This window comes from Cynocephalus volans, chromosome 1 (genome assembly GCF_027409185.1).
Source record: "Cynocephalus volans isolate mCynVol1 chromosome 1, mCynVol1.pri, whole genome shotgun sequence".
Taxonomy (NCBI): Eukaryota; Metazoa; Chordata; class Mammalia; order Dermoptera; family Cynocephalidae; genus Cynocephalus; species Cynocephalus volans.
This window is the reverse complement of record NC_084460.1, coordinates 274,521,359-274,534,606: the sequence shown is the minus strand read 5'-3', so window position 1 is coordinate 274,534,606 and position 13,248 is coordinate 274,521,359. Positions and strand designations below refer to the sequence as shown.

General features: G+C 35.1%; 1 protein-coding gene across 3 annotated transcripts in view; it reads right to left on the bottom strand.

The window, feature by feature from the left end:
- The window catches only part of UNC80 (unc-80 homolog, NALCN channel complex subunit), a 207,725-nt gene that overhangs the window by 65,692 nt on the left and 128,785 nt on the right, over positions 1 to 13,248 (bottom strand). For all 3 annotated transcript variants that reach the window (XM_063092340.1, XM_063092339.1, XM_063092341.1), the window contains 4 exons: positions 12,297 to 12,478; positions 11,581 to 11,712; positions 8,977 to 9,163; positions 8,223 to 8,354 (listed from right to left, as the gene is read on the bottom strand). In XM_063092340.1, coding sequence (XP_062948410.1) covers positions 8,223 to 8,354; positions 8,977 to 9,163; positions 11,581 to 11,712; positions 12,297 to 12,478 — 633 coding nt within the window. The remainder of the gene's footprint in view (positions 1 to 8,222; positions 8,355 to 8,976; positions 9,164 to 11,580; positions 11,713 to 12,296; positions 12,479 to 13,248) is intronic.

The following is a 13,248-nucleotide window of genomic DNA, read 5'->3' as shown; positions in this document are numbered from 1 at the left end:
GAAAGCAAGACCTCGCATGAGGACTAAGAACTGGCACAGCAGAAGGGCCACCAGCAGACCTGCACTCAGCTAGCTGAGCTAAAGCACAACATATGTCCCTGACTCAGAGAAACAGCTCAGCTATCAGGCTCCTTGAAAACCCACCACTCCGTTTTTTAAGCTATCACACATCCAAGTGTCCAAGAGAGAAACAGCTTGGCTGAAATGCCCCTGGCAGGCCCACCTCTGGTCAGAGAAGCAGAACGGTGACCCTGCCACTGGAAAACCAGTCCTAGAGACCATGACATGCCATACACCCACACCTATACCAAACACTGAGAATTATGCCAGCAACCACATCTCCAGTGAGCTAGCTCCTGAGGTGACTGACCTATAGGGTGTATGTGCACACCCCCAGCCCATAAACCAACACAGCAATACCTCCCTCAGCAAAGCTGTGCCACCACCAGCACAAACCTCCAAAGCATGGGTTTCTGAGTCACTCATAGACATAGTAAAAGTGGGTTACGGCTAAGAAACCACACAGAGTCTACACTACTGCATCCATCCTGAAGCCACTGCATTCTACTAGTCAACATCCTAAGATGCATTTGCAGTGAAAGTCTTTTCCCACAGAAGCTACTCCACAAAACTGAAAGAGGTAACTGGTCCACCAGATGCACAGATAACAATGCAGGGAAATAAGAAACATGAAAAAACAAGGTAATATGAGACCACCTCCATAAAAAAAGAGAGATAAAAAGAAAGAAAGATATCAAATAAATAGCCTAATAATGCACCTCAAGGAACTAGAAAAGCAAGAACAAACTAAACCCAAAATAAGTAGGAGAAAACAACTTATAAAAATCGGAGCAGAAATAAATGAAATTGAGGCTAAAAATAAAATACAAAAATAAACTATCAAACAAAAACCTGGTTCTTAGAAAAGATAAACAAAATTGACAAATCATTAGCCAGACTAACCAAGTAAAAAAGAGAAAAGACCCAAATAAAGAAAATAAGAAATGCAAATGGAGACATTACAACAGATAGCACCAAAATACAGAGGACCATCACAGACTATTATGAAGACCTATACACCAATAAATGTAGAAACCTAGAGGAAATGGGTAAATTTCTGGATGCATTTGCTCTATCAAGGCTGAACCAGGAAGAAATAGGGAACTTTAGAAAACCTAAATAGATCAATAACAAGTAATGAGATAGATTCAGTAATAAAAATTTTCCCAACAAAGAAAAGCCCAGGACCAAATGGCTTTTCTACTGAATTCTACCAAACATTTACAGAAGAACTAATACCAATACTTCTTAAACTATTTCAGATAATTGAAGTGGATGGAATTCTTCCACACTGAGGCCAGTATTACCCTGATACCAAAACCAGGCAAGGATACAACCAAAAAAAGAAAACTACAGGTCAATATCCCTAATGAACACAGTTACAAAATTCCTCAACAAAATACTGGTAAACCAAATCCAACAGCACATAAAAAAAAAAAAATAGAAAAAAAGATTATACACCATGATCAAGTGGGATTTATTCCAGGGAAGTAAGGATGGTTCAACATATGCAAATCAAGAAACTTAAAACATCACATCAGCAGAATAAAGGAAAAAAAACATATGATTGTCTTGATAGATGCAGGAAAAACACTTGATAACTAAACCCACAACTAACATCATACTGAATGGGGAAAAGCTGAAAGCTTTCCCCTTAAGATCTGGAAAAATATGAGGACAATCACTCTCACCACTTCTATTCAATATATTATTGAAAGTTCTAACCAGAACAATTAGGCAAAAGAAAGAAATAAATGGCATCCAAATTAGAAAGGAGGAAGTCAAATTGTCCCTGTTTGCAGATTACATGGTTTTATGTAAGCAAAATCTAAAGACTCCGCCCAAACCTCCTAACCCTGATAAACAAATTCAGTAAAGCTGCAGGATACAATATCAACATACCAGTCAGTAGCCTTTCTATACACCAACAAAAGCTAACAGAAAAAGAAATCAAGAAAGCTATCCCATTTAAAATAGCAACAACAACAACAAAATACCTAGGAATAAAATTAATCAAGGAAGTAAAAGATCTCTACAATGAAAACTATAAAACACTTATTAAAGAAATTAAAGAAAACACAAAAAATGGAAAGACATCCCATGCTCATAGACTGGAAGAATCAATATTGTCAAAATAACCATACTACCCAGAGTGACCTACAGATTCAATGCAATCCCCATCGAACTACCAATGACCTACTTCACAGAAATAGATAGAAAAAAAAATTCAAAAATTTATATGGAACAGTAAGGGACCCAAACAGCAAAAGAAATCCTGAGCAAAAAGAACAAATCAGGGGGTATCACACTTCCTAATTTCAAAATATACTACAAAGCTATAGTAATCAAAACAGCATGGTACTGGCACAAAAACAGACACATAGACCAATGGGACAGAATAGAGAATTCAGCAGTAAATCTATAGATAACTGATTTTTGACAAAGGAGCTGAGAACATAGACTGGGGAAAGGACAGTCTCTTCAATAAATTCCCAGCAATTTTGCTGGGAAAATTGGCGATCCATATGCAGAAGAATAAATGTAGACCCTTATCTTTCACCATATACAAAAATCAACTCAAAATGGATTAAAAACTTAAATGTAAGACCTGAAACTATAAAACTTCTAGAAGAAAACAGGGGAAACACTTCAGGAGATAGGTCTGGGCAAAGACTTTATGAATAAGACTTCAGAAGTACAGGGAACAAAAGCAAAATTAACAAATGAGATTATATCAAACTAAAAATCTTCTGTACAGCAAAAGGAACAAACAAAAGAGCAAAAAGATAACCTGCAGAATGGAAGAAAATATTTGCAAACTATGCTTCTGACAAGGGACTAATATCCTGAATATACAAGGAACTCAAACAATTTAATCATTATAAAAACAAATAATCCAATTAAAAAAAGGGCTAAGGAACTGAATTCACATTTTCAGAGAAAGACATACAAATGGCCAATGGGCATATGAAAAAATGCTCAATATTGTTAATCACCGGAGAAATGTAAATCAAAACCACAATGAGGTATCATTCTGCTCCAGTTACAATGGCTATTATCAAACAGAGAGGGAATAACAAATGCTGGTGAGGATGTGGAGAAAAGGAATCCTTCTATACTTTTGATGGGACTGTAAATTAGTACATCCACTATGTAAAACAGTATGGAGATTTCTCAAACAACTATAGATAGAACTACCATATGATCCAGCAATCTCACTATGGGATATATTCCAAAAGAATGGAAATCAACAAGTCAAAGGGACACCTACACTCCCATATTTATCATGGCTCTATTCACAATAGCAAAGAGTTGGAACCAACCTAAATGTCATTCTACGGATTACTGGATGAAGAAAATATGGTATATATGCACAATTGAATACTATTCAGCTATAAAAAAGAATAAAATTTTGCAGCAACATTGATGAGCTTGGAGAAAATTACATTAAGTGAAATAAGCTAGGCACAGAGAGAGAAATACCATATGTTCTCACTGATATGTGGAGGCTAGAAAAGTTGATCTCGTAGAAGTAGTTACTAGAGACTGATGGGAGGAAAGGAAAGGGGGTGATGGGGAGAGGGTTGTCAGTGAATACAAAATGTTGGAGAGTTAAGAATAATGGGATCTAGGTTTCTATAGTTATATAGGGAGACTACAGTCAACAACAAAGTACTGTGTATCTTTGAATAGCAAGTCAAGATGATGTTGAATGTTCCTAACACAAAGAAGTGACAAACGTTTGAGGTGATGGATATACTAAGCACCCTGACATGTTCAGTGCACTCAGTGTGAATATACCCAATTATCATATTGTACTCTGTAAATATATGCAATTATCATGGGTCAATTAAAAAAATAAGTTAAAAAGAGAAAGAAAAAAGAGAAATAGAGAGTAGAATAGTGTTTATCAGGGGCAGGGAAAGGGTGGAGGGAGAGGGAGCTGAGGAAAAGTTGGTAGACTGGTACAAAGTTACCAAATTACAGTTAGAGAGGAAGAATAAGTTCTGGTACTCTAGAGTGACAATAGATAATAATACTGTATATTTCAAGATAGCCAGAAAAGAGGATCTTGAATGTAATGACCACAAATAAATAATAAATGTTTAGGTGACAGATATTCTAACTATTGTGATTAGATTATTCAACTATATATGCATGTACTGAAACAACAAATTGTACCACATAAACATGTACAATGAATAAAATAAAATAAAATACATGGAAAAAATAATACTAATTTGAGAATAAACATTTTGTTTAAAAAAAAAAATGAAATTATCCCTAACATTGTCCCTAAGGAAGTTTAGATGTTGGGCTTACAAAACAAAGATTTTAAATCATCCTTTATACTTACGTTTTATTTTAACATAATATTATAAATGTTATGTAAAACACTATAACACCTATTATAAAATAAAGATAGAAAAGTATGCCTTTCATATAACATATTTCATATTTTAAAATAGCAGACATAAATCATACCTTATCCATAATTGCATTAAATGTAAATGGACTAAATGCTCCAATCAAAAGTCAGAATTAGCAGAATGGATACGAACATACATAACTTAACTACATGCTGTCTATAACAGACATAATTTAGTTTCAAAGACAAAAATAAGATGAAAGGGAAAAGGATGAAAAAAGATATGTCCTGCAGACAGTAACCAAAAGAGAGGTGGACTGGCTATATAATCATCAGACAAAACATATTTTAAGACAAAAATTTTTACTGGAGGGAATGAAAGACACATTATAATAATAAAAGGGTCAGTCTATCAGGAAGATGTAACAATTATACACATTTGCACTTAAAAACAGAGCCCTAAAACATGTAAAGCAAAAACCAACAGAATTAAAGGGAGAAATAAACAATTCAATAATAATTGCTGAAGACTTCATGACCCCGGTTTCTAAAATGGATAGAACTTAATACAGAATAGAAAAACAATAAAGAAAAATTAATGAAACTAAAATTTGATTCTTTGAAAAGATCAAGAAAATTGACAAACCTTTAGCTAGACTGAGAAACAAGAGAGAAGATTCGAATTACCAAAATCAGGGATGAATAAGGAGATATCACTTCCAATCATACCAAAATAATTAGGATTAAAATAGAATATTATGAATAATTTTACACAAACAAATTAGAGAATGTAGATTAAATATACAAATCTCTAGAAATACATAAACCACAGGAATTGACAAAGGAAGAAATAGAAAATCTGAATAAGTTTATTTCAAGCAAAGAGATTGATACAGTAACCAAAAAAATAAATAAATAAATAAAAGCTTTCCTCAGAGGAAAGCCCAGGACCAGATTACTTTGGTCAAATCTACCAAATATTTAAAAGAAAAATTAACAACAATTATTCACAAACACTTCTAAAACATAAAAGAAAAGGAACATTATTCTATGAAACCAGTATTACTCTGATACCAAAACTAGACAATGACATCATGAGAAATAAGAACTATAGACCAATAGGTGTTTAGCCAGTGCTATTAGGCAATAAAAAGAAATAAAAAGCACCTAGATTAAATAGAAAGAAGTAAAATTCTATTTGCAGATGGTATGATTTGGCATATAGAAAATCCTAAGGAATCCTTAAAAAAATTAGATTCAATCAACTATTACAGGAAGGATACATGGTGCAAACTCAGTATACAAAAATCAATCGCATTTCTATTCACTAGCAATGAAAAATCCAAAAATGAAATTAGGAAAACAATTCAATATACAATAGCATCAAAAAGAATAAAATACTTAGAAATAATTTCAACAAAAGAAGTGCAAGATTTGTACACCAAAATCTATACACAAAGTTGAAATAAATTAAAGACCTAAATGAATAGAATGACATTCCATGTTCATGGATCCAAAGACTTAGTGTGTCCCATATGGATCTACAGATTCAATGCAATGGAATTCCTATCAAAATCATATCTGTCTTTTTTGAATAAACTGAGAAGTTAATCCTAAAATTCAAATTCATAAAATGCAAGAGGCCAAGAATAGCTAAAATAATCTTAAAAAAGAAAAACAAAGTTAGAGGACTCACTTTCCAACTGAAAAACTTACTATAAAGCTACAGTAATCAAGACTGCATGTTATTGATATAAGGAATGACATACAGATCAATAGACTAGAATTTAAAGATGAGAAATAAACCATTACATTTATTTTCAATTCATTTTTGACAAGGGTTCCAAGAAAATTCAATAGGGAATGAATCGTTTTTTTCAATAAATGGTGCTGGGACAATTAGATATCCGTATACAAAAGAATAAAGTTGAATTCTAACATACACTATAACAAAAAGTTAGCTCAAAATTGATCATACACCTAAATAAAAGTACTAAAACCATAAAATTCTTAAAAGAAAACATAAGAGTAAGTCTTCGTGACCTCGGATTAGACAGTTGTTTCTTAGATATGACACTGAAAGCACAGGTGACAAAAGAAAAAATACACATTGAACTTAATTAGAATTAAAAATGTGCATGTCTTGAAGTTACTGTTAAGAAAATAAAAAGACAAACCACAGAATGGGAGAAAATAAGTGCAAATCATATATCCGATAAGTGGCATGTATCCAGAATATATAAATAACTCTTACAACTCAACATTTAAAAGACAAATTACCAATTAAAAATGGGCAAAATATTTGAGTAGATACTTTTCCAAATATATAAATAGCCAATAAGCTATGAAAAGACGCTCTACATCATTTGTCATTAGGAAACTGAAAAATCATGAGATACCACTTCATATCCACAGGGATGAATAAACTAAAACAAAAACAAAAACTGATAATAACAAGGGTTGGCAAGAATGTTTAGCAATTTGAACCCAATCCTTTTTGGTAGGAATGTGAATGGTATTATTCAGAAAATAGTTTGGCAGTTATTTCCACAAAACTTATATGCATCTGTTCATAGAATCATAATTCATAACAGCCAAAAAGTGGAAACAACCCAAATGTCCACTAATGATGAATTGATAAACAAGTTGTAGGATATCCTTAGAATAGAACATTACTTGGCAAAAAATATGAATGAAAAACTGATACACGCTACAACGTGGATGAACCTTTAAAATATTATGCTAAGTTAAGGAATTCTGTCACAAAAGACCACATATTGTATGATTCTATTTACATAAAATGTGCAGAATAGGCAAATCTATAGAAACAGAAAGCAGATTAGTTCTTTCCAGGGGCTGGAGGAAGTGGTGGTTGAGGACTGCTTACTAATAGGCGTGGAATTTCTTTTTGGAATGATAAAAATATTCTAAAATTAGATAGTGATGATGGTGGCACACTCTACAAATATGCTAAAAACCACTGCATTGTATACTTCAAAGGGATGAATCTTATGGGATGGGAATTATATCTTAATAAAGGCGTTATAAAGAATATACATGTGACTTGGGCCCCATCCCCATAAATTGTGATTAATTAGCATCAGTCATTTTTTCAAGTTCCCCAGTGTTGTGCAGCCAAGAGTTGAGAACCACTGGCCTATTTGCTCCATTTTTGCATATCTTTCTAGTGACTTTATAAATCAGTGATGAAATTTGTATAATTATGAAGTATTGCATCCCATCCAACTGTTCATCATCAGACAAGCATATTTTAAGTTCTTAGAACTGAAAGGCATCATATTCTGTCCCCCACTGCCCCACACCAAGAGTCGGACTTTATTACAGGAATAGCTTCAGTTTTCCTTTGATTATTAAATTATCCCAGAAAAACATCCTAAAGCATCCTATAGCCACACACTGGACTCACCCAAGGAGGTTTTCAAAATACTGATGCATGGGTCTCACTCTCAGAGATTTTGATTTGGTCCCGAGTGTGGCCTGGATATTTTTTTAAATGTTGTTCTTAACTGCCTAGAAAAATGTCTTCTGCAATATGGTCGCATGTAATGTAATTAAAATAGAGCCAACTCAATAATGACAACTGCTGGGTTAAATCAACAATAGTTTTTTTTAGGATGCCACTCAACCTAATTTTTGTTTTTAGAACTTCAATTTGTGAAACAAGCTATTTAATGAAGATAGTGTAAGGAAGTGAGATAACGATAGTAACTGGAAAATGTTTCAAAACACAAAAGTCATGAAAAATAAAGAACATATTTACAAGAGGACACACCTTCGGCACTGACAGCTGAACGCACTGACCAGACTGACCCTCGGCGGAAGGAGTAATTCCTGTGGGAAGTGCTGGAGGTACAGGATGGACTTACAGACAGCCGACGAGACGCCAGATTGGTGACTTCTTCTACTGGCAAACAAAATGGGGAATGTGAACTTTGGTTTTATAACAAAAAAGTTACCTTCATCACAACTATAGCTGTACTTACATCACAAGTGTCTATTGCTCTCAGACCATAAAGCTTAAGTAATTAGAGTGTACTTAGGAAAGGAGGAAAAAAACTCTACAGAAAGAAAGACAGAAAATTTCTCTCAGTTTTCACAAAAGCAGGACAGAAAGTCACTGAATTTAGAACGGTTCGTAAATCATTTTCTGATACCAGGTAACCAACTATCTGAGCTTGTGAAGGTTGAAAGGAGTTAATGAACTAACCCCATTTTTAAGGATGAAAGAGTGGTTGTATTTACTTTAACACACATTCTGGATTCAGCGTCCCCTGAATCAGAACCACTGCTTGGTCCATTATCAAATTGGTTCATTCAATGTGGCTGTGGCTTAACGTGCTCCTCTGGAAACAGGCCAACTCTGAACTCTAGAAAACAACAACTTTTCTATTTCTTTGGACAGTGTCAGGAAGTGAGAGATGGAAGGGAGCAACTACCTCATGTCACACAATATCATCAACTTTAGTTCAAAGCAAGTACTTTCCCTGTGACCCAGCCCCCCAAGAAGTCCCATGTGCAGAGGGCACCTTCCTCTTCTGGCTCTGAGTTGGGTGTGCAGGTGGGCTCATAGCAAGCTTCCTGGGTGATGGGGATAGCAGTGATGAGGCTGGCTTCTCGACCAAGACGTTTCTTCTCTTCCTCCTGCTGCAAATTCTTTAAGATGTGTTCTGCCCTTTGATGGGAGCGGGACACAGCCCGGGCTGAAAAGGATTTCTGTGGAGACATGAAGTCAAGTTTATTTAATGGCAATTTTTCTGCAAGGCCACAGGCCTAAAGGGTGTCCAGTGAATTACACGAACATGGTAGTTTGTTCTCAGAAAATGTTAGGGTATTTATGATCTGGTTTCACAAAGATTTGTTTGTTTGTTTATTTTTCTACCAAATTTCTAGGCTGTGTACTGTTATCAGAATAATTCTTTCAAGTATACTTGTAATTTCTGGAAAGGATCCTATTTCACCTTTAGAACTTGGGTGGGTTTATCAATGATTCAATCTTTAAACATTAAGAACAAATAAATTTTTTTAGTAGTTTCCAAAATTTATTTCTTTCTGAAATTTTTGAACACATTTTAAATTTATTTAAAATTTTTAAACTTATTTTTAAATTTACTTCATACAGTTAATAAAATAGAGAGTCAGAACCATGGAAAGGAGGAGGAAAGAGATATCATTCATATAAACCAGTTAGTTAAGTGTTTTATTTTTATAGCTCAACTATCAACCACAGTGTAAATACTCAATCTGTGTAGATAAATACAGTGGCACACCATAAATACATAACAATATTTGTAGAAAGAAAGCTACTGAATGAAAATGATGAGAGTTGATAGTGTTACTAAGGTTGAACATAAATTTGCCTCTGTGTTTACTAGCAGCCAAGGTGAAATAGAAAAAAATTAAGAATAACTCACCACAGGTGAAGGATAAGGAACAAAGATTCACTCTGCAAAATGTCTATTCTATTCATGCCTTAATCATGCTGCTTATGCTTGGATGAGTTTGAAGAGCTTTGGGGACACAATCTGTGATCTCAGAGCAGGGAAGTGATCACTGGAGTTCTTCCCTACCAACTTGAAGTAATATCTAGGTACAACAGCAATATGACATCTCATTGTTGGCGTATAGTCATATAGAGTTCTAGAGACAGGTAAAGGGAGTTAGTCACTCTTCTAAATGGTTGCCTTCATAGTAGGATAGTAAGATCCCTTTATGCAGGATCTTAAGACTAAAGGTTTCCTATGATGAATGGCATAACAGCAATTAAGAGCATTTGTTAGTCCACATGGCAATTCACTCTCAGACAGGTGGTTAAGCTCCTTTGTTATAATTAGACACAAGGTAAGAATTGTGGAATGAGTAAGAGAACTGCATGTAGAATCAGGAACTTGGTTTCAAATCCACTGTAAACTTGGGATAGAAAGTGTGATTGGCTAAAGTGAACCCCTCTCCTCCACGGGAGAAAAATCAAAGATCCTTATGTAGCTGGTTCAGATGCTGGAATTACCGCAAATATGGGAGAACAACCAGGTATGTCTTTCTCTTTGGCAAAGACCCATCAGATATGAAGGTACTGTATGTGGAAGAATTAAAATAAGATAGGCATATTGTGATGGATAAAGAGTTCAAACAAACAGTTCTCCAAAGAAAACTACAAATGCCTAGAAAATCTATGTGTGATACGCAAAAAATGTTCAACCTAACTTCATGTATTCCACTAACTTTTTCAAAGAAGTGTAAATAGATAAACAGTAACTTTTTGGGGGCTATTCAAAGTGGCAATTAAAAAAGAACACTATTTAATTTGAATAGAAAAGACATTTTCTCATTCTACTGAGTAAGTGTCAGATGATATAACCTTTCCAGAGATATTTTGCATCAAAAATCTTTAATAGTTATATACCAAATGCCATAAATTCCATAGGAATTTATGCAAAGAAATAATGATGGATTTGTACAAAGAGATATGTTGTTTTTCTCCCCAAATTTTCTACATTAATCGTGTAATTTAGAGAAATGATATTCAACAGGTGAAAAAGGCATATTTTGAAGATCTGTTTTTTCAAAAGGTGCATATTCTTGATTTTTGTCTATACGTGGACTATGTTCTAAACTTGACTGTTTATGAGATATTACTGATAGCAGTTGTAAAAGCTGAGGTCTCAGAGTGAAGTTTGTTCTGATGATACTGATAAGTAACAAAATAAAAAACAAACTGAGGTTCAAACAAGAAAATAAGGTCTGCCAACTCTCTTTTCCTTATTTTCTCAGTGTCAATATACTTTACTTTTCGGGTAGCATACATACTCATAATATAGGTTAAATGAATATATTTGTTGTGTAATAAATAGAGGCAAACATACTACTTAAGACCAAGAAATCAACTCCTAATGCTTTTCATAGCTTTATAAGGGGGCTGCTGCTTTGATTATAAAACAAAACTGTTGGCTTGAAAGTCTGCAAATGCTCTCTGCCAGACATTAGTTCCTTCTATTTTATTCACAGAACAAAGACCTTTTGTGGATGATTTTCTTATGACAAGAATGAACAAATTGTCTCACAAATTCATTATTCTCTTTTACATGCACACCATAGGCCCTGGAGATATGGGAACAAAGGCGCCCCTTACTCACAGACTGGTCTTCATTAATGGGGTCCTGGACACTCCCGCTGCACTGAGGGACCCACGGAGGGTCAAACATTGGAACGGATGGCATTCCAAGCACTGGCGAGGGCAGGGTGAAGTTTATACTGGGAGGTGGGATCTGTTAGTCGATACCAAAAGAATGAGGTGAGTAAGATGGAATAGAGCTAGAATGAGTCTGAGGTATAATATGACAAAAGCACAAGTGTACTGACTCCTTGCACAGTGAGCAAGCATCATAGAAAAGGGCTGCTTTCTGAGATTTTCTGCTACAGGGCACAGGATGAATCTCTATGGACTTCAGTTTACTAATCAGTAAAATAAAGGCTTTCGACTAAATGATCTCTATTGTGTTAGTTGCCCCATCCTCCAAAAAAAAAAAAAAAAAAAAAAAATTCTACAAGTATATGTGAGATAGCAAAATGTCTGGAATATTATACACCAGATTTGTATGTGCTTACTTCTGCGGATGGTAGTGAAATTTTGAGGTTTACAGAAACTTAATTTTTTTGTCATTCTACATTCTTATTTTAATTTTTTAACAACAGTAATTCATTCATGGATAAGTTAGGTTTACTTATATAATAAGAAAGAGAGTAAAAAAGAAGTATCTCTTTGGCCATGTACTGTGGCTTTGAGGTGTGATTTAGACCAGCCTTGGGCTGGGTTTGCTAATCTAGTTCCCATGCGGGATGCCTCCCTCACCTTGAAAATCTGCTGTGCTCCCTCTTCCATCCGGGGCCAGACCTGATAGCGAAACCTCCAGAGCGTATGGAACTTGAGGACAGCATTCAGCCTCTGTACAGTCTCTGGGTGGTGGAACTCTGACATGAGCATGTCAGACACAGCCTCAGGGACCTTCACCGCACACAGCAGGAACATGGCAGCTAGAGAAAGTCAACAATTCATCAGCTACATATTTAAAAATTTCGTACGATTGCTGGGAGGCAAGGGAGAGGTGGGAAATGCCCCCATGTCCTGAAAATGACTCCAGGTGCTAATGGAGCCAGGCTACCAGCACTTGGCAAAAGCAAAACTTGTTCCAGCCACTGGAAACCATTGCCAACCACAGTCTTCTAATAGCTGGTGCAAAGGCAGCAACAGCGTGTCATTTCAGTAGAATAACTCGCTCCAAGCAAAGCTTCCTTTGGCTTATGGTGAAAACTGAATGCCAAATGAAGCAAATGAAAAAAGAAAATTACATATTGAAATACGCTTTTTAGGAAATGGCTGGAGTCATCTCATAGTAACCCAAGGACGATACATAGGATGTACCTAAGTTACATTAGCTACATTAAAAACAAAATTCACATTGTGGACTCTATTAGAAACTTCTACCTTTCCCAGAAATAGGAGAGATGCAGAAGCCAAAGGAGATTTTGTGAATCAAATCATAACACTGCTGTGTTTTTGTGTGTGCATGTGGTTTTGGAAAAGCCAAATATCTGTAAAGGAAAGGCCTAGTGCCATGATAAGTTATAAAGCTAATGCATATTAGACAGATACACTCTATAGCATAGAGAGAAGAGTCAATGGCAAACTTAAAAAAAAATCTAATATCTCTCTTGTACTCTTCTGCAGAGCCTCAAAACATGCTCAGGCAGTTGTGCTAGAAGAATGGGGGTCGAGTCCAAGCCCTGATATTTCTCTGCTGTGT